This window comes from Perissodus microlepis, chromosome 1, assembly GCF_051167445.1.
Source record: "Perissodus microlepis isolate ML-2025 ecotype Zambia chromosome 1, ASM5116744v1, whole genome shotgun sequence".
Classification (NCBI taxonomy): Eukaryota; Metazoa; Chordata; class Actinopteri; order Cichliformes; family Cichlidae; genus Perissodus; species Perissodus microlepis.
In genome coordinates this window covers 2,673,380-2,698,775 of record NC_140461.1, presented here as the reverse complement: position 1 = coordinate 2,698,775, position 25,396 = coordinate 2,673,380, and the positions used below count along the sequence as shown (strand labels likewise).

At 45.9% G+C, this 25,396-nt stretch overlaps 2 protein-coding genes across 3 annotated transcripts; one reads left to right on the top strand and one right to left on the bottom strand.

Moving 5' to 3' along the window:
- The first annotated feature begins 332 nt into the window (after positions 1-332).
- Positions 333-7,275, top strand: LOC146393118 (WD repeat-containing protein 88-like). The gene is made up of 11 exons (XM_084926697.1): positions 333-521; positions 1,654-1,764; positions 2,803-2,891; positions 3,687-3,750; positions 3,916-4,054; positions 4,135-4,264; positions 4,471-4,658; positions 5,164-5,246; positions 5,339-5,407; positions 6,580-6,678; positions 6,789-7,275. Exons 1-11 carry the CDS (start codon positions 432-434, stop codon positions 6,912-6,914), a joined length of 1,188 nt encoding a protein of 395 aa, XP_084782823.1. The 5' UTR covers positions 333-431; the 3' UTR covers positions 6,915-7,275.
- Positions 7,276-7,887: 612 nt separating this feature from the next.
- wdr59 (WD repeat domain 59) lies at positions 7,888-25,071 on the bottom strand. 2 transcript variants are annotated; one of them, XM_084926676.1, is made up of 27 exons: positions 24,976-25,071; positions 24,099-24,148; positions 22,316-22,451; positions 22,103-22,188; positions 21,945-22,025; positions 21,667-21,704; positions 19,902-19,990; positions 19,693-19,809; positions 19,241-19,318; positions 18,458-18,614; positions 18,283-18,362; positions 18,074-18,203; positions 17,723-17,844; positions 17,372-17,536; positions 17,110-17,205; positions 16,369-16,473; positions 16,006-16,127; positions 15,326-15,479; positions 13,660-13,713; positions 11,251-11,384; positions 10,717-10,798; positions 10,233-10,345; positions 9,970-10,120; positions 9,551-9,632; positions 9,338-9,458; positions 9,115-9,257; positions 7,888-8,649 (listed from the first exon to the last, which is right to left on the bottom strand). In XM_084926676.1, the coding sequence occupies exons 1-27, from the start codon at positions 25,027-25,029 to the stop codon at positions 8,414-8,416; spliced, it is 2,976 nt and encodes a 991-aa protein (XP_084782802.1). In that variant the 5' UTR covers positions 25,030-25,071; the 3' UTR covers positions 7,888-8,413. The 2 variants fall into 2 exon arrangements, with proteins under 2 accessions (XP_084782802.1, XP_084782811.1); XM_084926685.1 differs by lacking the exon at positions 13,660-13,713.
- Positions 25,072-25,396: the final 325 nt, after the last annotated feature.

Sequence of the window (25,396 nt, the reverse complement as noted above, 5' to 3'; positions counted from 1 at the left end):
AAAGAATATTTACTGCATATATTTACTTCCATTTTATCTGAAACATTCAAGGAGGAGATCTTTTACTGTATTTTGGTGATATTGCCCTTAAATATGACTAAAGCTTTCATACAGTGGTGATCACGGACATAACTCTGAGATCAGTCTGACTGAACTCTGAAAATCACTGAGTGTTATTTCACAGAACCATAATTAGATTAACTCAAACTGAAACACGCGGTGTTAAACAGTAGTATAATTATCATTAACTGTCAAAGTAAGTGCGTATTTTGCTTGTTTCCGTTTCCATCAAAAATCTAATTATCAACTAATTACCTTATCTCCCACCGCCCCCGAATGCACCAAATTTCGCTTGTGAGGCTGTTGCCACGGTAACTGTCATTAGCTAATGTGGCTTTTGGCTAAACGACAAGTTTAATTTGTACCGAAAAATGGCGTCAAGGAACATCGACCCTTTGTCAGCGGAGGAGCCTTCAGAAGGCGGAGAAGAGGAGAGAGGAGCGTGGAGCTGGGAGTCTCAGGTAAACCGAAACGGTTAGCTCGGTGGCTAACGTTAGCATGATGCGTTCACTTGCATGTGAGGTTTGTGCAAAGTTAAAATCCTGCATCCTGTCTCTTGGTCTGAAGCACTTCACGGGAGCAAAGTTATTTTAGAGCGTCTGATCCCGACAGTCTGACTGAGATGGAGCAGGCATATTTATTCTGTAACTTCCAGTAATTCTGTAACAGTTATTATAAAGTTCAAGTAATAGTAAAGCACTATTAGAATTCCTAGAATCTAAGTACAGTGCAATACTGAGGTCGCTACTTTTATCTTTGATGTATTGACGTTTTTATCGAGCTTAAGATTTCATTTACAAAACATAAGAAGAGCTAATAGAAACATGGGCAGATTAGTGAACAGCCTCAAGGCGCCACTGGATCAACCAAATGAACGTTTCAAAATTAGGATTCACCAGCGTGAGCGTCATAATAAAGGATATGTAAATAATTTTTAAAAATCTGTGCTGTCACTGTGGACTGTTATGCGCAGATTAATGTTGTAAGATGAGTCTGAAAACTATTTGTAAAAGTGACACTGATGGGCAGAGTTGCATGTGTATTGCAAAACCAGGTAAAATGGCTTATCTTGCACTAGCCTGCCTTTATTTCATGTTTGACATTGATGCCTCTAAGCTGGTTAGGAAAGTTTCCCTTAAAAATCATCTGGGGACATAAGAAAGACCCAGAAACCCCAACCTAAATGGCTTTGAGGTGATAGGGCAGCCACGGGTCATTGAGTCAGAGGGGAGGGCCAAACATGCAAACTGGCTTTGAGCCATTCCGCCCTCATTTTAAAGTAGGGAAATATACATCATCAACTCTATATTTTTATCTGCAGCACCAAATTTTACTGCTATTTCTCTGTCTGGGTCCTGTGTGTGGTAAGATCCCACTTTCTCCTGTTCTTTCAGCTATTGCAAAACAAGCATTCATTTAAAACCAAAGCTTAGAATTTGAGCTCCAATAGCCCAAAATATATTGCTGTCCGAAGCTGGTCCATAATTATACTGGGCAACCACTGCATGGATGTTCTTTGTACAGTAACTGTCAGTCTTCTGTCTTTCTCCTCAATGGTCCTCTGCTAGTTTGCTGTATAACCTGTGTCTGCAGGTCCCAGTGAAGGTGTTGCAAGCTCACAGCGATGCTGTGACCACAGCTCGAGTCTGCTGCGACAATCGCTGCATCCTGAGCTGCTCCTCAGACTGCACCGCTGTCCTCTGGGTAAGCTGCTGTCATGGTCTGCAGTTTTTACGAGTTGATGTGCCTGTTTTGATTTTAGGGTTGGTTTACACTCGAGTTTCTAATGTCAGTTCAATTCAGTTTTATTTACACAGCGCCAAATCACAACAACAGTTGCCTCAAGGCGCTTTATATTGTAAGGTAGACCCTACAATAATACATACAGAGAAAAATCCAACAATCATATGGCCCCCTATGAGCAAGCACTTTGGTGACAGTGGGAAAGAAAAACTTCCTTTTAACAGGAAGAAACCTCCGACAGAACCAGGCTCAGGGAGGGGCGGAGCCATCTGCTGCGACCAGGAGATACTTTGCACTTTGAATCTCCTGTTCCACCACATCCCCAAAGTTCTGTGGAGGCCATTGGAGTACAGTTAACTCATCGTCATGTTCAAGAAACCAGTGTGAGACGATTTGAGCTTTGTGGCTGGAAGGAGCCATCAGAAGATGGTACACTGTGGTCAAATAGGCATGGAAATAGTCAGCAACAACACTCGGGTACGCTGTGGAGTTTATATGATGTTTAAATGATGCTAAGTTGACACCAAAGTGTGCCAAAGTGAACATAACGCTACACTCTTAAACTACCAGCAGCCTGAAATCAGGACACAAGGCAGGATGGATCAATCCCACCGTCTCAATGTCCCAACAAGAAATACAGAAGATCAGACAGTTCCAGTTTTTTTTTATTGTCTTATTTTGGTGAGCATGTGTAAACTGTAGCTTCAGCTTCTTGTTCTTAGCGGACAGGCGTGGCTCCCCGTGTGGTCTTCTGCTTTAACCCATCTTCTTCAAGGTTGTGTGCTGAGAGATGCTCTTCTGCAAACCCTGAGAGAAAAGCCTCGTATTTGTTTTTTTGTGTGTCCACATCAGTCTGTAGAATCTCAGAATCTGTGTTTGACTGACCAGCCTCTCTGTAGATCAGTTTTCTGATGAATTCATTCCACAGAAAGTTTAGGAATAAATCATCAGAAGGTTGTTCCATATTCACTCTTCCTGGTTGACCTCTGACCTGTGTAGGATGTGGGGAGCTGTCAGCCTCTGAGGACGTTTGATGGAGTTCACAGTAAAGCCATCACTGAGTGTGCTCTGATCCCAAACAGCAACAGGTGGGTTCCACATTAGCTTTAAATTCAGCTAGGTTATGATCCTGCAGCTGAGAGCAGATGATTTCTCTTTTGAATTTTGCAAACATTATGCCCTGGAAGCCAAAATCTTTCCACCTGTATTCCTTTTGTCTTGGTCAAAGCTGAGCTGTCGGGTCTTTTCAAGTGAGGCAGAAGTGATTTGGTGTAAAAGAAAGGGTGAGATGAACTTCTGCCAACATTTACAGAAGTAGCGTTAGAAGTTGGCGGTGTACAGGTCAACATTAAAACATTTTTTCAGTTATTTGTGCAGCTGGCCTTGTAGTCGATTACTGCAATGTCTGAATATTTGGAAAAATGAGTTCCCGTGAACTCCCCGTCACTGTCACTGGAACTGTAAGCTCCACCAGCTGGTGAAGATTCGCTGTTACCAAGACTGTAAAGTCAAGTAGACTTGTAAAAGTTGACTTTCTGAGATTTGTAAAACAAAAAGTAGCAATTTTTTCACCTTTATCTGATGATAAAGTCATTCAAATAAAATAAAAACCCAGTCAACTATGGAGCTGCTGGAACAGCACGCCACCAAGCAGAGCACCAGGAAAAGATTGTTGTTAGGAAGTTTTTCTTCATTTCTTTGAGGAAAAAACATCTTTGTGAATTAATCGATGACTTATTCATCGTCCATGGACCCGTAAGGCTTCATGTAATCTCTCACGCTGATGAAAAAAACATAAAGTTCACAAAAAACAACAATGCAGAAACGTCCATGTAGTAACCTGAGTGCACCTGTGAATGAAACGTTTGCTCTGTGTGTGTCAGGATGGTCACAGTGTCCCGGGATAAGAAGATGGTGGCCTGGGACCTCGAGACCGGACTCACTCTGGTAACGTCTGCCGTCACGCTCCTGGAGTTTCAAACCAGCAACCTTCCTGTGATTCGCTGCACACGTTTCTCTGCGCACACACGTTTCTGCTCTTTCACACACATGGAATAAATTTGGTCTTTTTGCTTTTCTGAGTTTGACTCATTTTTATGATCTTTGTCGCAGTGGAAATCGAGGCAGCTCGGCCTGCTGACCTCCTGCAGCTCCTCGTCTGACGGCCGGCTGGTCGTTTGCGCTGTAAATCCTCAGAATGGCGTTTCCATCTGCGACGCCGCCAGCGGACAGATGCTGCACCACGTCAGCGGTAGGACAGGTCACATGTTGCCCGGTCGGCAATAATACTCCTGTGAGCGTCAGTGAGCGTGTGTTTGCTTTGCCGATCAGATCTTCACCGCTCCTGCATCACTCGATGTCGGTTCGACCCTCAGAGCCAGCGAGTGGCCACCGTCTCTGCAGACCGCAGCATCAAACTGTGGGACCTGCGGGCGCAGAAAACCACCGTGTCCATCGACAGGTGAAGCATTTCAGTGACCTGTAAATGCTCTGAGTTCCTCTCACGCTGTGTGGCTTTTGTCTTCAGTGTGAGACGGTACAAAATTATTCATCCAAAACACTCTGAAGTCTCAGATATTTATCAGATTCACAAAAGTTTGATGACAATTTTCAGACCCTCAGAGGAGCCCCCTGTGCACTTGTTCTTGTTTACATTCTCGCAATCAGTAACCATAGAAACGTCGTCTCAGCCTGCTGCTTCACCAGCAACGGGCACTTCCTGTGCACGGCGTCGTGGGACAAGACGCTGAAGCTGTGGGACCTGCAGGCGGGGGGGTTCCGATCTCACGGCGGGACGCCGCTGCAGGGAGGCCACGAAGGCAGCGTGAGTGCCTGCTGCCTCGCCGCTGCTGACGGTGAGACCTCTGAGCAAGGCGCATTCCTGTTCAGGTGTCCTCAGCTGACGTCCTCAGATTCTCCAGTAACATTTGTGCTGAACTACGAGCAAGAGGCGGAGTTTGATTCGATGAACACTTGCTAAATCCACGTATGGACAAAAGAGTTCTTTTAATGTGTATTTTTAACTATTTAATTATTTATGCATTAGGATGTTAGCTAATTTTTACGAATGAAAATGAACAAAGCTCATCGTGTCGTGTGCTGTAAGTATGTTTTCTGCCCTCATTAAGAAGCAGACCTCTAAAGGATCAGAGGTCAGGTGGTTTAGACCTCTGATGGTTGCACGGCTTAAGATTTGTAAGAAATGTCAGCACCTTAGAGTCCGTCATGCTGTTTACTATGTTTAGAAAGCAAGCACTGCTCACTGATGAGCTGATGTGTTTTTCTGCAGGTACTGGAACATGCTCAGTTCTTCCTCATAACGTTTGCCTAATAAAATCACTTCCTGTTGTGTTTCCTCAGCGAACCTCCTGGTGTCCGCCTCCTACGACAGGACTGTTGCTCTCTGGGATTTGTCGTCTCTCTCTCAGACTCTCGTGCTGAAGGTGATTCAACTCGGCTGTGTGAAGACATCCTGATGTTTCTGGTCGTGTTCTTTTAGACACTTAACTCCTGATTTTGCTTTTTCCCCCATCAGGGCCACCGTGATTGGGTGACAGATGTGTCAGTGAGTGCTGACAGGAAGTTAGTGGCTTCTTCCTCCAAGGTTCACAAGTATTTTCACTCACAGTCCTGGCCAGAAGTTTTTAGGAAGTTTTTGCTCCTTGAGCTTTTCTTTCTTTCTTTTTTTGTCCTGTCTTTCTCCCCTCACCCTCACCGTGCTCACCATCTCTGAGCCTGGGTCTGCTGGAGGTTTCTTCCTGTGAAAATTTAGTTTTTCCTTCCCACTGTCACCAAAGTGCTTGTTCACAGGGGGGTTTCTGTTTTATTGTAGGGTCTGGATCTTACAATATCATTGGTACCCTGGATGTTTAATCTGTTTTCTGATAATTCACCAGAGAAATGTTAAAAATCATTTTATGGAAATTTGGAAAGCAAACAGTGTTTAGTCTCCTGGAAGACCTGCATCTCACCTAAGACATCCTGTAATCAGGTACAGGACAAACAGACGTAGCCAGGATGCCAAGGCTGATGGTCTCAACATCAGTACTAAGAAAAGGCAGCAAATCAACATAACGCCACACAGGTCTGACTAATAGTGATGAACAGCTGGAACGTGCTGAAGGTTTCATGTATTTTGGCAGCCCAATCAGAGCAGAGTTTGACGTCCACGCGGATATTTAGCAGAGACGGACCAAAGCGCGTCATCTGAGAACAACACAGATCATGCAGAAGACTTTCTGATGCCGGCACATTTCACAGAAAGACGTCAGAGCAAGAAGACAAAGGTCTTTGGTGTCTTCAGTGGGTGAAGACACCAAAGGGTGTGTTTGTTTTGTATTCTGAGCTGGTCAGGTGTAAGCAGCATCATGGGCCCAGGACGGGTGGAGTCAAAGTTCCTTCCTATCTGTCACAATGAAGAAAACTAGCTGCAGGGTCACATCACCATGTGGGACTGATGGAAAGATCTCCTGTTCACCTGCATTTGGACTCCAGGACCATCTTCAAGCTGTGATTCCTTCAGTGTCAGTAATTATATAACAGAGTCACATTTGAAGCCTCGTGACTGCAGCTCATGGCTGTGAAATTCAGTGCAATTCAACCCTCTGTCAGGATCAGAGGATGCTCTCCACTCAGTTTGTTGCTTCATTTCCTGTTCAGCTTTTTTTGGCTTCAGATGAAGGTGTTTTTGGGGCACATATCATTTTTAAATATTGAAGGTTGAATTTGAAACTCTGTTAGACGACGACAACAATTTCACTGCGTCTGTCTCTGCAGGACGGGACTGTTCGGCTGTGGGACATAGAGAACATGGAAGAAATCCCAGAGGTCATGAAGAAGAGGAACACGGAGGGAGCGGGAATTCACATCCTCAAGGTCTGAGTCGTTCATGGATCCTGTTTCCTTTTTTCTCTAACTGATTTAAATGTTTTAGACTCCCCACAGCTGCTGGTGGTCTGTGATGATGACACTGTGTGTGTTTGCAGTGTGAAGAGTGTGGAAAGCCATTCCCAGTGTCCAGACTGCTGACCTCAGAGCTGCTCACGCAGTGCGTCTTCTGTCGCCTCAAATCGCCACCCAGATACCGACCGCAGCCGCCACCGCTTACATGACTTCCTGTGCAGGAGGAAATGTTGTACTAAGTTTTGCAAGGTCTAGTTTTTAAACTGAAAATCGAATCTGATATTAAAATGATTTCGAGTATGAAACTCTGTAATCCTGGTTCTGATAATGCTGCTGTATAAATAAATGTGTAAGTTCTTTGAGGAGAGTCTGGAGTCACACATCTGTCCACTTCCCAGGTGTTTGGTGGCTTTACATCACCTCCACCTCCACCCACGCTCCCAAGCTCATGAATCCAGTCTGAGGTGTTTCTGGATGGACTTCATATGTTCTGCTGTGTCTGTGGGTCCTTCCCAGTCTAAAGACATGCGTGTGGTGATTCAAAGTTGCCCACCTGTGTAAGTTCTCCAGGATGTGTCCAGCTGACCCACGTAGGTGGTTACACAGCATATCAATGAAGAGAGATCATTAGAAGGAAGCGAATATGATTTATTGAAGTACAGAATTCATTTTGAGATATTTGTCGGTTAGACTCTGATGGCATTGAAGCCCGGCGGGGATCGGGATTAGTGCAGGGACGCTGGTGGTGGAGATGAAGATGCTTGAATGGAGGAGGCGGGTTGCACAAAGGCATCTGCAAGTGAAATGGCAGATGTGCACTGAGATTTAAAGTACGTGTAAAGGTTGATTGGCCTGAAAGATGATTGGACCAGACCAGTGATGTCACAATCATCTTGACAGCATGGGAAAGTGGAAGTGATGTGATGCGTAGATTAGCCACCAAACATCTGGGTGTGTTGAACTCACCTGAAGTGACGCCTGAAATGCATCTTTGAATTTCAGTAACTTGTAGCTTTTTTAGATAAAGGTTAAGCGTAGTGGTTGATGATGTCATCGAGCTTTAGTTACACACACGCACACGCACACACACACACACACTACAGGCTGTTATGTGAACAGTGACCTTTGTATTGCGACGTCTGTTTTAAACTGGATGCTGGAGAAAAGCACAACTGATTCAGATTTCATGCACAAACATATTTTATAACATTTGAAACTATTCAGTCTTTAATTTTCCACAGAAATCCGTCAGAGTCTGCGACGACGTCTGCAGTGAGGCAGAGAGCTGCTGCGAGTCTTCGCCGCATCATTCGCTTCTGAGCGCGACTCCTCCGCTGTGTTACAAAGCACCAAAGGTGAGGTCACATCAGTGACTTGATTTGCCACAAAAATGCGATTTTAGTCGAGTCGTGTGTTTCATAATCTGCGTTCGATGAGTCTGTTTTCTTTGCACTTTTTTCCACGTACAAACTTTTCCAGCTTTGACAGACAGAAAAACATCAGTGTTTTTTCACTTGTGCTAATAAATCATAAATGTAACACTTTGCCATCTCTCCTGGACTGGATTTGATGCTGCGATCTCGCTCTGGAGTGAAGTGTTGGACGGACTGATGTCGCCTCCAGCAGAGCAGCTGCTGATCTCCCATCATGTGATCACAGAGGAGGTTTTAAACATGGCGATCCCATCACGTGGAGCGTCCGCGCCGCGTCAGAAGGTGCTCTGTAGCAGACAGTGGCAGCCGCAGCCGGCCGGACACTCGTCCTGCCGCCGAAACCAGTCCATCATGTGACTGGTGTGTCCTCCGTGGCCGCAGCTCAGGCAGAAGTTGGAGGAGCCGCGGACGGCGACGTGACAGATGGCGCACTGGAAGGTGAGGCGCTTGCAGACAGCGCACTGCGTCCCACGAGCCTGACTGCGGCAGTGACAGCAGTACACGCCAAACTCTGCAGAGAGACGACAGAAGGAGAGCGTCAGCAACACCTGCGGACACAGAGCGTCTTCACCTGTGTGAGGTTTGTCTTCCCAAACTGAAAGACTTCTAATCAAGTCTCAGAGCTTTAAATACTTAGCTGTGCCTCTATTCTTTGTTTACTCTCTTCACATTCTTCTAAAACTACAGTTTTCCTTTATAGAAAGAAACCTGAACACGTTTCTGATTGGTCAGATGCTGCAAACCCCGCCTCTTTCGTGTGTGTAGCTAGATAAACCCTGGGTTTACTCTTCGTGTGACTCCTTAGCTTGAATGATGATGTTAGGGTAACTGAAGCTGGATAACAGAGACATGCTGGATAGTGCACAGCTAAGTGAATCAGAGGTGCAGGTGAGGTCGCTGCAGTGTAAGTTAGTCTAGTCACACGTGTTATTTCATTGTTCTAACACATCAGCGACTTCTTCCCCAGAAGACGCACCGATGCCTTTGTGAGGTTCGGGTGGGCAGGAGGCGAACTTGAGCACTTCGGCTCTCTTGTCTCGCAGACCCCAGCGGTACAAGATTTCACCGTAGCACTTCTTAAAGTCGTCAAACTGCAGTGTGTTGGCCGGGTCCAGAAGCCTGCACAGGGAGAGGAAGTGACATCAGACTGACAGCTGGGCAAATATGTTTAGGCGCAGCTGGAGGCGGAGCTATGTCACCTCTTGTTCATCACGTGCTGCTCTCGCTCGCGTTCTCGCGGGTCTGTGTAGCCCTGGTTGACATAGCGGTAGTCGTCGGGAGAGGATTCGCCCCACGGGTTGGCGTGCTCAGAGTCTCGACCTGGAAGTTAAACAAAAACAGGAGACCGTGTTGGCGGAGATGAATCCAAACATTCCCAGAGGCGGCGTGTGTGAGGAGCTGAGGAGCCTCACCTGAGTTCCAGGTGGTCGTGGTGATGGAGTCAGAGGTGCTGGAGCAGGAGCCCGAGGTGACGGAGCTGGACGTGTAGCTGGGCTGAGATAGCCAAACACACACATTACATCACTTCCTGTAGCTGATTTTACTGTAATGACCTAAACAAACCCTGTGGAGTCAGTTGGTGTGGAACAGGTTCACTCAAACTAAGGTCAGGAAGTCAAAGAGCTGAGTGGGCGCTTAAGGTTTTTATTTAAAAAATAAACTCTCATCCAAAACTGAAGCTAAAATAAATTCTTCTAAACAGGATTTCCCAAACATCTCAGTACCTTTGTCCATCTTTTATGTACAGTAAACTCAGTTTAGCGCCCTCTTTTCTAAACAGCAGCTCAGCTGTTTCCATTTCTGTCAATAAGCAGCCTTTAATCTGACTCACATAACGAGCGTGGTGCGGGGGGAACACGGAGGCCCGTGACGTATGGTGCCCGAATAGTGCGTAAGAGTCTGGAGGCGGAGCCTGAGCTTTGAACACGCTGCACAGCATGGCCAGAGTCTGAACGTCACTTATCTGACTGTAGTGATCCAGGCTGAAACACAGAGAATCAACATGTGAATCAGCTGCTCCGTCACCCAAACCGAGAGCTCAACACGGCACAGGCGTGGCGATCAGGAGCCTCAGCTTTGCTCTCAGTAACTCACAGAGTCTCCAGCAGGTGGCGTCCGAATGGGTGTCTGGCCCAAGGAGTCTCCATGTCCGGGTCAGAGTCTGGGCTCAGGTCCTGATTGGTTGCTGCAGACGCCAGAGCCCAAACCTGTACAGAGAGGCGGGTTTAGAAGAGGCGGACAGCACCTCTGGTTCAGTGCTTTCTGCTCTCTTTATGTGGGGAACACTTCAGCCACTAACTAAACTCAGATTTAAGTAAACTCAGTTTTAAGTAAACTCAGTTTTAAGTAAACTCAGTTTTAAGTAAACTCAGATTTAACTAAACTCAGATTTAAGTAAACTCAGATTTAAGTAAACTCACTTTGCTTCCCTGTTCTGTAATTTTGTGATTTGGTTACCTCGTCTCTAAAACCTTCCTGGCTCCACGTTTTGTATAGTTTCTACTTCTGTAGCATCAACAAAAGCATTCAAAATCTGATTCAAATGCAAGTTAAAAATAAAAAGGATGCAAGCACCAACCTTCGCCACGTCTCTGCGTCCGACAGCGAGCGCCGCTGCTGCGTTCTTCTGACACGTTTCCTGGATGTCGTTCATGTTCAGGCTGAAGAGAGAAAATAAACCTGTAACGATCAGCGCGAAACACGAACGTGAAGAATTTATTTACATCACAACAGCCGTCATCTCGATGTTGTGAAGGTTTCTGGTGAGGGTGGGTAAATCCATCTTTTATATACAGTCTATGCTTTGGCTTTGACTGTCTGTGTAATCGTCGGGCGATCCAAACCTTCCTGCAAAGGCTCATTTCTGTTGTTCTCTTGACTTATTGTTGATTAGTTAATCTGACCTTTTCAATAAATAAAATAACAGAAATAAGTCAGAGATACAGTTTTCTATCATATGCAACTGTAAGGCATCAAATGCTCCTGTTTCAGAGGAACCAGAGGATTATTTTGGCGTTTACGCTCGGCTAAATCTGTTTAAATGAGTTTTCTGTGAATCAGCTGTGATGTGACTCGAGTGGGTGAGTGTTTGTTTTACAGCCTCGTGTCTCACATGTAGTTCTCTCCCAGAGTTTTGTGGACGGGCAGCAGGCAGGAGATCTCCTGGATGATGACTTTTCCGGCCAGTTTGATTGGACGGTTGCCGTAGTCCGTCCCCTCTCGCTTCGTCTTAAAGCGGCGGGATTTCTGACAGACAGAGAGAGACAGACAGACAGATAGCGAGCCGAGAAGACACAACAGAGCACCACCTGATTAAAAGTGGGCCGGAGGACGGGGTTCTTCAAGAGCCTGTTCACACTGCGAGACGCTGACTGAGCAAAGACTCCGAGCTTTGATTTTTCAGAGCTTTTGAGATAAAGTGATTGTTTGTTTTTAAAGGTACTTTTTGTAACTTTGTCCAGGGAGCTCTCCTCCCAGACCTGGATGACGGCATCAATAAGCTCCTGTCTGTAGCTCTGTTAGGCAGTGTCAGATGCACCGATACACAACGCCTACCAAAGTTCTCAGTGGGATTTATGCCTGAGGAACATGAGAGCCGGTCGATGGCATCACTGACGTCATCACAGAGGATCTCTGGCCACGTGAGGTCAGGCACCAGGAGGAAATCAGGGTGCACGGGACCATCATGAGGTCTGACAGATGCTGGTCCTACAGCCCCGTGCAGCTCTCCTCCACCAGGCGACCCATCTCCTGGTAGCTCCTCCGCACTCTTTGCTGGGAGACACAGCAAACCTGTGCTATCTGGTACCTACCAGGTACCATCTCGTGCTACGAGCAGTGACGAGGATGGTTGTAAAAAGCTAAAGTAAAGAGAAATCGGTGAGGAGAGAGCGACGGTCTCATCGTGGTCTCGCCGGTGCACCTGTGGTCACTGTGATTTGAACCAAAGCAGGTCAAACGGATTCACAGTCCTATATTCTTCCTAACTGAAGTGTCCTCACTTTGTTATACTGCGATACTCGAGTCCTCCTTTGACTGTTTTGGACCACAGGAGACTTCAGAGGGGAATTCTTACACACCAGACTGTCGGGAGATCTTTTGGTGACCTCTAAAAAAGTCTGAAAACCAGAATCGAACTCGGGCCGCTGCACTCATCTTTCAGCACGTGTGTCACCTGTGACCTACACCAGCGCCCTTTTTCCTCTCTTAAACCAGGAAGTGAAAGTCTTGACATTAAAAATCTCACCTGGAAGGTCAAAGACAGGCCGGATTAACCCAACAACATTCTTCATGGGTCATAAACTTCACCTCAGCAGTTTTCCGAGCCTTCCCGCAAAGATCCGCAGAGATGCAGGCGGCGTGTGTTTATGTGTTCACTCTGTTATTGATAAGAGGGCGATTAGAGCTGATTGATTGATCTCCATTTGATCGTCGTCCTCGGCAGCTCGCAGTGTGAACACGGTTAGCTTCCAGTTTAGTGACACACGATTATGCGGCCAAATTATTTTCAATAATAACTTACAGCTCTGCGCTGAGACTTACCTGGACGTGTTAAATGTTAGTGAACATTCAAAGCTTCACACTTTGATGGGCAGACAGGAAGTCGGGCAGCAGGGTTATTGTAGCACCGTTACATGATTTAAGTTCAGTTATGTGCTCAGAATTATCGGTCATGCTAACGCTGCAAATTAACCTAAAATCACTGCGCTTCCATCCCACGCTACCTGAGGGAAGTTGCCCCCCCCCCATCTTCTTTTTTCAATTTTGTTTGATCTGAAAAAGGTGGGGGTGTGGAGGGGAAAACTTCAATCACATTTCCAACCTTTGCTGTGAACCTTTGGAGTTGCTGCTCGGTACAAGAAGGAAGAGGAAGTCTGTCTTTTATTTTGAAAAATAAAACAACTTAAATTCTTCGAGCACCAAAGCCCTGCAGCATCCAATCCAAGTGCAGCAAAGTAACCCCAGCTGCTCAAACGCCACCATCCTGATGTTATCGTCTTTACATCAGCTTTGCCCAGAGAGCTTCTACCTCTGTGAGCCGCTGCTGTGTCCAGAAACACGTCTGCGTCCACGCCACAGTTTCACGGATTCTTCCTTCACCCACGCTCCACCTCTGCACCGCCTTTATCAAACCCTCGCTGACAGACGAACAGCACTCTACTGTAAACTTACTAAGTATGACAGACATGTTTTTTTAGCACTTTTAAAATGTATAAAACACTTTTTTCAAACCTTTGAGTTCAAAACTTCTTCAGATTGTGACACTTTCAGTTTTTCACAGAGCGTAAATAAGCCCTGAGATTTCTCATGACACACTTAAATCCAGAACACATAATTTAATATTGTTATTAAATTAGCAGAATCAGGATGTGTTAGTCGAGGCGGCTGCAGCCAATCAGTGACATGCAAAAAAACCAAAGTTAAACCCGAACGCTGAGGAAAAGCCCAGAGCGAGGAGAGGAGAGGACGGAGGCGGAGATCAGAAAACGGGGATGGGTGCTCGGATGGAGGAGCTCAGTACCGGCCAATCGTGGAGGGTTTGGACAGACCAGCGGCGGGAGGCAGAGATTGGGAGCTTCGGATTGGAGGAGAGTAAGGAGGAGGAGTGGCCCACAGCGGCATGGGGGAAGGGGAGCGGGTGATTGGCCGGAGAGAAACAGGAACACAGGAATAAAAAAACAAAACAAACAGAAACTGATCAGAGAGGACGGGACAGGAAACAGCAGCAGCGTTCAGCTCGACAGAGGTGAGCAGCGAGGGTTCTACTTCCTGTCAGGGTCCAGACTCAGGCGTGTTTCTTCACACCTCACTTACACATGAGTTTGTTTGGCAACACTTTATAACAGCCTGTGACTGAGGCGGAGATTGTTTTAAAAACTAATTCTTTTAGAAATGACAACATCAGCGTTCCCTTCCATATCGAAGCCTATCAGATGTCACGCCCTGATTCGTCACATGACCTTTTCCAAGAAGAAAACAAATACACAGGCTTTAACTGCCAGTGGTAATTCAGCGCGGATAAACAGCTGCCGCTAAGATAGCCAGAGCTTCCACCAGTTCACTGCAAGCCCCGCGGCCCCCCGCTGGGCCCAAGCGCCAAGGATGTGTATGTTTATTTTAGCTCACGTAGCTTTTCAGCCATTTTTACACAAAGAAACAATTAAAAACACCAGGCAGATGTTATGGCTGTTCAGCTGATAGCCACCAGCTTATTTTCCACTAAGTTCTGAAGTGACCAGCACTGATTTTAATGGCCAACAGGGGGCGCTACTCTGGATGCAAAAAGACTTCAAAGCCATACAGACAACAGGAAACAGCCTTCGACTCCTCCGTGCTCTGATGATGATCTTATTGTCTGTAATACTGAGTAAAACATAAATTGTTCATCAGGAGAGAGGATTACACAGGCCGTCAGCCAATCAGTGTGCACGGTGCGATCAATCACGAGCTGTTACCCGATCAGTGTGCGGTGTTCTTGGGTTGTCACTCAGATCCACCCGTCTTTCGTCAAACGCTCAGCTCGAGCCATCCAGAACAGGATTCACCAAACAACCGGTTTCCATCTTTTATACGATCAACAGTTTCACTTTTATAAGTGGTGCATATAAAAGGCTAAAGCAGCCACAGGTCGCTAGAAGCTGCTGCACAGTTAAACTCTGCAGGTCATGCTCCAACCGCCTACATACAACAACGCCCAGTGTACGGGAAAGGTCATGTGATATTTGTTTCCATGCATGTCGGCTCACTCTTTATTCTGGGCTCATCTAAAAGGGAACTCCTTTCTGGATTATCTGCAACCTTAAAAATAAATCGGTATTTGATTTGTTGAGTGTAGCAGCCAGAACAAAAGCCCAGCTCAACCCAGAAGGCTCAACATTAGAGGACTGGTACGATATTTCTGTAATGCAAAGAATCCTCTATCTCAAAACAAACAACACATGTTCTGTTTTCTGTAATCAGCCTGCAGACAGAGGAATGCTGAGGTCACTGTAAACACATCAAAGCAGCGACAGCTGTGAAACTAACGGTGCTGAGACCGTTTTCAGAGTGGACGAATCCCGAATCTTAACACAGTTTTATGACTGAGATCCTGAGAAACTCCCGGGAAAACTAGAGGCTAAACTAAAGGGACCTGTGTGTGTGTGTGTGTGTGTGTGTGTGTGCGTGTGTGTGAGAGAGTGTCTCACCCGTTCTTTGTAGTAGAAGGAGGAGATGGAGACGGTGTCTTTATCCGAGCGAGTCGGGCTGCCGCTGTAAAGCCGCAGAGTGCTCTGAGACTCTGAACGCATCTTCATCGGAGTCAGGACCCCGCTGTGATAGGCCGACAGAGCCGACAGGGACCTGAACACACACGCAGGTTCGTGTACTTTATCCGAGCTCCATCAAACAGAACCACAACAGTTTATAACCACAGCTAGCATCCACAGACCTCTCCGCTGTCAGTGTGTGGATGTTTCATTATCAGACTGATACAACATAACAAAAAACATCCATTTAAAAGGAAAATGTTTGGATTATGTTAATTTAATGCACTTTTCTTTAATATGTCATAAATACCTGGATAAAAACCAAACTGAGCACATCCATGTTGGCTAAAAATCAAAAGTCACTGCTCAAAGCCTTCAGGATTAGAGCTGCAGGGACACTTTAAAGTTTGTCTCCATCATGAGAACAAAACCTGAACACATCGCCATGAAAACAGGCGCTGACACGGGAGGAGATCTGACGCCACTTTGCACAAAGAATTTTCAAGATAAGTTGTAAACTTTGCGTCATCTGTTTCCTACAAATCTGATGTTTGTTTGTTAAAAATTAAAGAAACGTTGACATGATCGTTAAAAAAAAAAAAAGAGGTGTGGTATCTTACCGGGGAGTGGGCTCTGTGGGCGGGGCAGAGCGGTGCATGGTTATCGGTCGGGTGAAGTAAACGAGACAGCCGGTGCCACAAAAGCGAGCTCCGGATGTCCGAGGGAACGGGATGTTGGCGTCCTGGAAGGAAGCAGAAATCTCCTGTGACACTTTGAGAGCGTCAGGCAGAAACGTCCCCCTCAAGGATTTATCAGAAGAGTTCAAACCCTTCAGCTGTCACATGGAGAGGACAGAAGAAAACTATCCTGCACAGAGTAGGTCCTACCTGGTGCAGGTGTTACCTGGTGCAGGTGTTACCTGGTGCAGGTGTTACCTGGTGCAGGTGTTACCTGGTGCAGGTGTTACCTGGTGCAGGTGTTACCTGGTAGGAGCCGTAGGTGTTGGTGACTCGAGGAAACGCCTGCAGGGACGGAGTGACGGGGTTGGACAGGACGAAGGGGCCGGAGGCCGGACTGTCCTCCTGCGTCTGAGACAGGAAACAGACAGAGCAGTGATTGGCTGAGATTTTGTTACAGTCACATGACTGTTTTCATATACCAACATAAACTTATGTAAAAAATAAACAAAAACATTTGTACATGAAATTCAACAGAATATCCCTTATCCTTCTCAGGGTCACGAGGGGGAGCTGGAACATATCCCAGCTACCGTAGGGCGAGAGGCGGGGTACAACCCGGACAGGTCGCCAGCCTGACGCAGGGCTAACACAGAGACAGACAACCATTCACATCACAGTCACACCTACAATCAATTCACCAATGAACCAACCCCACTAACTGCAAGTCTTTGGACTGTGGGAGGAAGCCGGAGTACCGGAGAGAACCCACGCACACACGGGGAGAGCATGCAAACTCCACACAGGAAGACCCCGGAGTCAAACTAAGGACCTTCTTGCTGTGAGGCAACAGTGCTAACCACCGCACCACCCTCACCAGAATACAGCAAACAAAGTTTCCCCACAAAACAGAGCCTACACCTGCGAGACCGAGACAGGTGGTGGTGGAGCAGCGCCCCCAGGTGTGGTCCGTTTAAAGGTTCTGGTGTTGCTGGTGGAGGACTTCAGGGCGCAGTTTTAGACACAGACACGTGACGTTATTCTCACCATATCAGACTCCAAGCAGGACACGAGCTGTCGGACGCACGGCTCCAGGCAGTTCTGGTTCCTCTTCACCTTCTGCAGAGACGTGTCTCTGAGGATCTGAGCACAGGGAGACGCCTCAAACACAGACCTCACTGAACTACAGCTTCGATCTTCATCACAGTCAGTTTGATTTAAAAAATACAGAAGAAATCAGAGCGTGAGCTGCATGCAGCCTCCAGCATACACAGGTCTGGTTTACTGACAGTGTGATGCGTTCGGGTACCTTCTGGATCTTGGTCTTCATGGCAGAGGGGATGGTCGTCGGGGAGACAAACTGGAAGGTGGGCGCGGCGTTGTTTGGATACTGAGCCGGAAACTTTACCACCAGGTGAACCTGATGGCTCCCGAAATGAGCCGACACCACGCAGCTGTGGTTCAACGCGTCCATCTACACAAAACAAACATCACCAATCCGTCTGATTTCAATGATCGTCCATCAGTGAGCTCAGCGCTGTGTTTAAGGTCGCCACATTTATACGTTACATCCAAACACCTGGTGTAAAGTAAGTAAACTCAGGAGGACTGCTCGCCCTCCTTTGAAACGTTTCCTCACTATCATCAGGCACCAGCTCACCTCCACGTTGACGTTTCTAATCTGCAGGTTGACCAGAGAGAACTCCTGCTGCAGAGTCTGAGCGAGACCCGAACCTGCCGCCGAGTCCTGAAGACCTCCAGCAGACAGAGAGCCGTCCTGATCTGAGAGATGCATACAGAAAGGTCAGAGGTCAGACTCAGACTGGACCTGGATCAATGTTACGTCTGCTTACAGTCAGAGTTTTCTAATATCCTCTGCTGCAGCCTCGCGCGTTCCTGGAACACTTCTTTTTGCATGCTTTCATATAGTTTCACATTGAGACGGGAGTGACGTCTGTGTTAGCCGTCAGTTAGTGTGCAGTCAGTGAAACGTGTGAAGTCGTCGTCTCACCCTGCAGGCTCTCCGAGGCGGCGCCCCCGATCTGCTGACCTTCCGACTCCTGAGACGACAGAGGCTTCTCCGACTCCGCGGTGAGGGACATCGCGTCCATCAGGTCCTCCTGCACGTCACTGACACACAGCTACACAACAAAAAAACAGCACAGATATCAGCCAATCAAGTCTCTGTGTGAGCTCGTCCCCGTGACGCCGCGTGCTGACCTTCTGCAGCTGAGGATCCACCCTCCATATCCTCAGAGTCTGATCTCTGGACCAGGTGACCAGCTGGTAGTCCTTGGAGCCTGCAGGGGAAACACCGACACGGCGTCACTGAAGAGGAGAGAAAACAGCCACAAACCTCCGCTCTGCTTTTCCACATCTCTGCGGCGAGTTTCACCTTCTTTCTGCGGCCGCCACTGGAACTCCAGCACCACGTCGTCGTGTCCCACGAAGGCGTGGACGGGGCTGTTGAGGTCGAGCGTACTCCACAGTAAAAGGCTGTTCTCCCTCCTCAGCTGAGGAACCATCACCGTGACCAGACCATTGGAGAACGGCTGACAAGGCGAAAACACACTGAGCTGCTTTTTCCTCAGTTTTATAACCAAGCGCAAATCCAGCGAGTCTGCATGTGACTGAAGGATGCACAGCAAACTGCACAAATCCAGATTTGACCACGGTTATAACCCGCTCGGGGCAGTGAGGCGCTGCGCTTGTTAGCAGGGTGCTAAAGGTTCGCTTGGATCTGAGTGATGTAAATTTCCTCAGCACGCGAAGGCGCCGTGCCCCCCAATTTGTTGTGATCTGATGCTAAGGCAGCAGAAACTGTAAACCCAGGCGAACCAGGAAATATAAGCTGTCTGTGTGCATTTCACCACGAGCAGCACCCTGCAGGAGGGTGGAGGCCCTGATGGAGGCCATGAAGTCATCATAAAAGTGGACACAGATCAAAGGATCTGAGGGTTTTTCCCCTCACACACTTCTACACAGCCTGCAGTATTTTTGGAACCAGAGTGGCGCCCCCTGCTGACCATTAACATGAATGCAGGGTTAAGGCACTTCCATGTTTGCTTCACCTGTCAGACCCTGAAGCTTCATCCTTTTTATCCCACTACAGAAGCACAAACAGGAGGCCCATCCCTGCTGTTGATCTGTGTTACTAAGGTCTGAGTCCGACACTCACCGTGTACCTGGCCTTCCACACCGGCACCTGACACGACAAGATGTTCAGGTACTTCCTGGGCTGCCGGTAATCCCAAAACTGCACAAAACACAAAAGTTTATTTTTCAGATGTTTTTCTGCTCATGTGCATTTAAAGAATTATTTAAACATGTCTGCGGTGCTTTTGTGTCTCTTTTTGGTGATTTGGGTCTTTCTGTGGTGTTTTTTCATCCCTCTGTTTTGGTTTTAGGCGAATCAGCTGGTTGGTTTTGCTTTTTCTTCCTCATGAGCCTGTTCAGTAACACAATACTCTGAGAGCTTTGAGTGCTCAGGTAGAGTAGAGGTCACACTGACAGACGCAGCTCTGAATTCTGTTTTTCCAGCTGGGACGTGCGTGCGACAGGATGTGAATCTGCTGTTTCTCGAGTGTTTCGCGTGCTTATTTGTGGCCTCTGGGTTTTCTCTGCTCTCACCCTCACTGAGTTGTCCTGGCTGGACGTGGCGAAGATGAACTCGCTGTCCGGGTGCCAGTCGAGGCCGTGGATCTTGGACAGGTGAGCGGCCACGTATTCTGCCGCCGTGTTCGGCTTCTGCTCAGAGGAAACACGCACCGTGAGACGACCGAGTGCGTTCACGTGCACACGTCAGCCTGAAGCCAGTGAGTCAGGACGGGAGCGCTCACCCTTTTGTCCCAGATCCGAACGTCACCGTCGTGACTGGACGCCAGCAGGTTCTGGTTCTTCTTGTTCCACTTCACCTGAGACGCCCCAGCTGGCAGGAGGGAGAACTAGTTTGTAATTAGAGAGTTAACCAAGCAAAGTTCATCCATCACTACAGCTGACTTTAACATTCAGTTGCTTTTTTTCCACATAATATTGCATTTAAGAGCAGTTATGGTGCATTCAAAGACACTCAGCCATCTGGACGTCTCAGGTTTGCTGTTGTTTATCCAAAAGACAAAAAAAGAAAGAGAGAGAGAAACAAAACAAACCAAATGTAGTAAAAATGTGATTTCTGATTGGATTAAACTCAGGCCGGAGATCAGTGATAACGATTACTTTTTTCAAGTAACGAGTAAAGTAAGGGACCACTATTACTTTCCTGTAAGCACGCTGCACTACTAAACCGTGATGTTGTTTGCGAGTGTCCCATGACGATGACGTCCGAGCGTGCGACGTTCGTGGTAACAGACGTGTGCAGATCAACAATGGGTAATATGGAGTGCAGGGAGAGTACGACTGTGCAGCGTTTAAAGCGTGGAAGTAATCACATTACTTTGAGTTTGATTCCAGAAAAAGTGACAAAAACATTAGCGTCTGCTGTTCACTCTGCGTGGGAAGAAAACGTCTTTTTACAGCGAAGAAAATCCCAAAACTTCTGAGCGAGCAGCGAGCTCGCTGCCACGGGAATGTGAAATTCACAGAGAAACCCCCGGATCCTCCCACTGACACGACCGCTGCGGTACACCTGCACCAGGGCAAACCTCCACCCGCCCCACTCCTGCTAAACAGGTGACAATAGATTTAAGATCGACAGGACTCAGTCCGGTCCTGTAATGATTAAAAGTCCTGAATGTTTGATTTTATTTCTTTCTGCTGTGTTTTACTTGCATCTATTTGAAGTGTAAACACAAAACATTTTATTTTCTGCGCTGGAATAAATAGAAACAGTAGAATTGGGCTGAAAGGTCTGTCGCTTTATTACATATTCAGGTTGTGTGTCATGTTTTTAAAAAGTAACTGAGTAACTAATTACTCTTGAAAATAAGTAATCAGTAAAGTAATGAGATTACTTTTTTGGAGAAGTCATCAGTAATTAGTTACTAATTACTTTTTTCAAGTACCTTGACCAACACTGATCATTACAATGTAAAACCTCTAAAATACTTCAGACGTTGTTACTGTTTGAAATCATTTATGGTTTCATTTCATGTAAAACTGTTGGCTTTGACCTCCTGGACCCGCTGGTTCTAAATTTTAGCAGATATTAGGAACTGATATATAAATTAAGAAGTAATGTGCATTACCAGCTTGCACACATTTGCCTAAATCTAAATGGAGACTTTTCAAGGATCCCCTTAGAAGTTGACATGAAACCGTTTATAAATGACAATAAAGCTGAGACGTTACGCTGATGCAAAACTGAAAGTGTTGGCGAGGCAGTGAGGACGGTAAAGAGAAAAACATAAATGAATTAATGAGCAAACAAAAAGCTTGTTTGGTGTTTACATCGGTAAAGTCCGCGCTCTCTGCTCTGCCCTCTAGTTTAATCCTAAGCCCGACTCCATCAGGACATCAGGCTTTCGTGGACGCGTCCCCTTATAGCACACAAACCAGCCTAACTCTGACTCACTGTGAGGAGGTCAGTTAAACTCAAACTGAATGTGTCAGCTGTGTGATTCATGTGGACACTGACGGAGGAAACAGTCCGGCCCTTTAAATACTCACCGACCGCGGACAGCGCCAGCGTGGGTTTCCGAGTGTCTCTGTGGGGTCAAAGAATCAAAAATCACTCAGAAGCATTGTCGGGATTTTTCAGACGATCACCACTTCCCTGTGACCTCTTAGTCTAACTGATGATGTCAGGCTAAGAGAAGCCAGATAACAGAGATATCCTGGGTTTGTTAAACCAGCTTCGTAGTCCAGGCCACGAATCAGGATAAAGATCATTTTATATATATAATAAATAACAAACATGATACTGGAAGGTCTTCCTTTGCTCTGACCTGGTGTCCCAGATGTAGATGTAGGTGTCCACGGAGCTGGTGACCAGGAACTCGGGTTCAAACCAGGACCAGTCCAGATCGCTGCGGACACGAACACATCAGTGAGGCCGGACCGCGTTTACCCGCTGATGGGTGCGTTTGATTGGATCTGCTGTTACCTGATGACCCGGGTGTGCCCCTGCAGGGAGGTGTGCGTTTCGCCGCAGCCGTCCCTCCACGAGTACAGATCCACCCGCTGGTTACTCTGAGGACAACACGCACGCACAGAAATACACACTGGGAAACACACAAACCCTCCACTTTCTTTACCTACACGACATTATTTCTGTTGCGATGATTTTATGATGAATTATTCTGGAGGTCTCACTCACAGAGGCGGCGAAGACGTGGGCGTCTGATCTGTGCGGGTTCCACTGGACCGTCCCCACGTCCCACTTACTCTGTCGCCCGATTTTCCGCGACGGTTCAGACGGCAACTCCAGGTTCACCAGGTACAGGAAGCGACGCCTGCGGCACGATTACGATGACAGAAGGTAAAATCGTGTGAATTTAAAATCTTCAATCACAATAAAGAATTTTTTTTAGTTTTTTAAAAATTACAAAAATATGCTGCAGGAGAAATGAAGCATTTGTCACTGGAGAACAGGAACAACACAAATGAAGCCACTAACAACTCCAACATCATTGTGAAGTTTGCGGACGACACTACAGTGGTGAGACGGCCTACAGGGAGGAGGTCAGCGCCCTGACCCACTGGTGTCGAGACAACCATCTCACCCTCAACGTCGCAAAGACAAAGGAGTTGATAGTGGAGGTGCAGAGAAGTACACACCCCCATCACCATCAACGGCGCTGCTGTGGAGAGAGTGAGCAACTTCCGGTTCCTTTCTGTACATCTGGCTGAGGATCTTACGTGGTCAGGACACATAAACAAAACAGTGAAGAAGGTGCAGCAGCGCCTCTTCTTTCTCAGGAGACTGAAAAGATTTGGCATGAGCCCCCGCATCCTCAGGACCTTCTATCGCTGTGCCATTGAGAGCATCCTCACTGGATGCATCAGCACCTGGTACGGCAACAGCACCGCTTACAACCGCAAAGATCTCCAGAGAGTAGTGCGGTGCTCTGAACGGATAATTGGAGGTGAGCTTCCCTCCCTCCAGGACATCTACAGGAAGCGGTGCCCGAGGAAAGCGGGGAGGATCATCAAGGACTCGAGTCGCCCCAGCCAGAAACTGTTCAGACTGCTTCCATCAGGAAGGAGGTTCTGCAGCATCCGGTCCCGAACCAGCAGACTGAGAGACAGCTTTTTCCACCAGGCCATCAGCCTGCTGAACACTTCATAGAAACCTCACCTTCACTACTGGAACTTCAACATTATGCACTACATACTGTACATTAATGCCACTTGTTTTGCACATGTTCAACTACCAACGTCTGTATGTTTTATATATTTTATTTTATTGTTTATTCTATTTAATTTTTTAAATATGTATACACACACACACACACACGTAGATATACATATTTAGTATACACATTCAGTAATGCACATACACTCTTATATTGTACACATATTTATTCACATAATTCTCAGATTTAGCCATTCTTATATTTTGCTTGTTTTATGTTATTGTACTTTGCACACCTCTGTTGCTTGTGAAGCTCACACACAAGAATTTCACTCGCATGTACTGTACCCGTGTACCTGCACATGTGATGTGACAATAAAAGTGATTTGATTTGAAGTAAAGATAAGAAAAAATATATTATTTATTATTATCTCAATATCTGTATCTCATTTGTATCTCTTAATCTTAGATCATTTAAAATTTTATTACAGCTGACTTTGTCTCAGTGTTAACTTCTTAATAATAATTCTTTAAATTAATATTTGACTTTTCTTAACCAAAGTTTGACTTTCTTGAAACTCTAAATAATGACATAAAAAGTTTCATAGCTTATTAATGTATTATTACTACACTTATGTTCCTTCTCTCAAACATTTATTGTAGCTCAGCGGACAGAGCTGCTCTGAAACTGAATACTTAACTGACTAATGAGTAATTACGAGCCTCTGATGTGACATTAAACACATTTCATTATTTGTTGTTTGATAAAAAAGGACTGTGGCGCGTTCAGGTGACCCAAACTTACCCGGACAGCACAGCGTGGGAGCCCAGGCAGTCCACGGACATGGCGGTGGCCTGAAAACACGAGACAAAAGCAGCAGTGACAGTTTTTTATTTTAGCTAACGCCGTGTAATTTTCACTGTGCCTATTTTAGTGACAATCAAAATTCAAACAGAATTAAAATCATCGAACTTCAGTTCAGAGAGATTTCCTCTCATTCAGAGCAGATGTGCTTTTCCCTGAATTAAATGTGAGATTAAAGACGAAGTAACCTTTGCTGCTGACACAACAAAGCTTTGAAGCTTTCAGGTGATATTAAATTACCCGATATGATCATTTATTATCAACTTGTTTCTGTTTATTTTACCATTACATATACAGATATTCAAAAATTATCAAAACTGTGATGAGTCTGCGCTTTTAAAAGTGACCAGAACAACTATTCAATCACCTGAATTACTGATTAACTTCCTGATTGGCTGATTAATCACTCAGGCTGTGATTAACTTAATTTTCATTCTAACTGATCCACGTTCATTAATCTGGAGTTACTCTTTGTTTGTTGGATTATAAATATATATATATATATATATATATATATATATATATATATTTTTTTTTTTTTTTTTTTTGCCGAGTAATTCATTATTACATTTATAATCCTCCTCACATTCGGTGCCACATACACAACTCCATCGATTAATCGATTAAAAACATTCAACTGGATCGATCTACAACAAACACTAAGAAGAAGTCCGGGTGATTCAACTTGGACTGAGCAGTTTTCTCTTTTACGAGACTTTAAACGCTCCCTGACCTGCGCGCGCAGGCGCTTCGTACAAACATGAAATTAAAAATATAAAAATAAAAATAAATAAAACTCTTAAAAAGAAAAACTCACCTGGGCGTCTCTAAACTCCACCACAACATTCTCACTGCTCCAGCGGGCCGCCATCTTTCTCCCTCTCCTACCGTCAACAAACACCACGTGACGCTAAAGTGACGTGACGTTCAGGACAGTGGGAACAACACGCAATAACAGACGCGATCTGTTCTGTTAATCATAAAAATGTAACCTTTTATTACGATGTTTTCCTTTATTTGCTTTCTAATTTTATACCTTTGATGTTTGTGTCTCTTAGTAAACATGTACTATTGTTTTTTTTAAATATCTTGAAGTCTGATTGTTAAAGGACATAAAGTATATAATTACTGTATATAAAATATGAGTTACATTAATATATCGATTAAAAATAATACACGAATTAAATAAGAAAACAAACGTTTCACTTTTTTAAAAACAACTTTAATGGTTAAGTTCA

Excerpts from the sequence above, each read along its gene's own strand:
- LOC146393118 (XM_084926697.1), top strand. The coding sequence starts at position 432 with ATGGCGTCAAGGAACATCGACCCTTTGTCAGCGGAGGAGCCTTCAGAA. Across the intron at positions 3,751-3,915 it reads TCGAGACCGGACTCACTCTG|TGGAAATCGAGGCAGCTCGG; the intron begins GTAACGTCTGCC and ends TCTTTGTCGCAG. Across the intron at positions 4,265-4,470 it reads ACCACCGTGTCCATCGACAG|TAACCATAGAAACGTCGTCT; the intron begins GTGAAGCATTTC and ends TCTCGCAATCAG.
- wdr59 (XM_084926676.1), bottom strand. The coding sequence starts at position 25,029 with ATGGCGGCCCGCTGGAGCAGTGAGAATGTTGTGGTGGAGTTTAGAGAC. Across the intron at positions 22,452-24,098 it reads TCCCACGCTGTGCTGTCCGG|GCGTCGCTTCCTGTACCTGG; the intron begins GTAAGTTTGGGT and ends ATCGTGCCGCAG. Across the intron at positions 11,385-13,659 it reads AAACCCTCCACGATTGGCCG|AAATCCCGCCGCTTTAAGAC; the intron begins GTACTGAGCTCC and ends TCTGTCTGTCAG.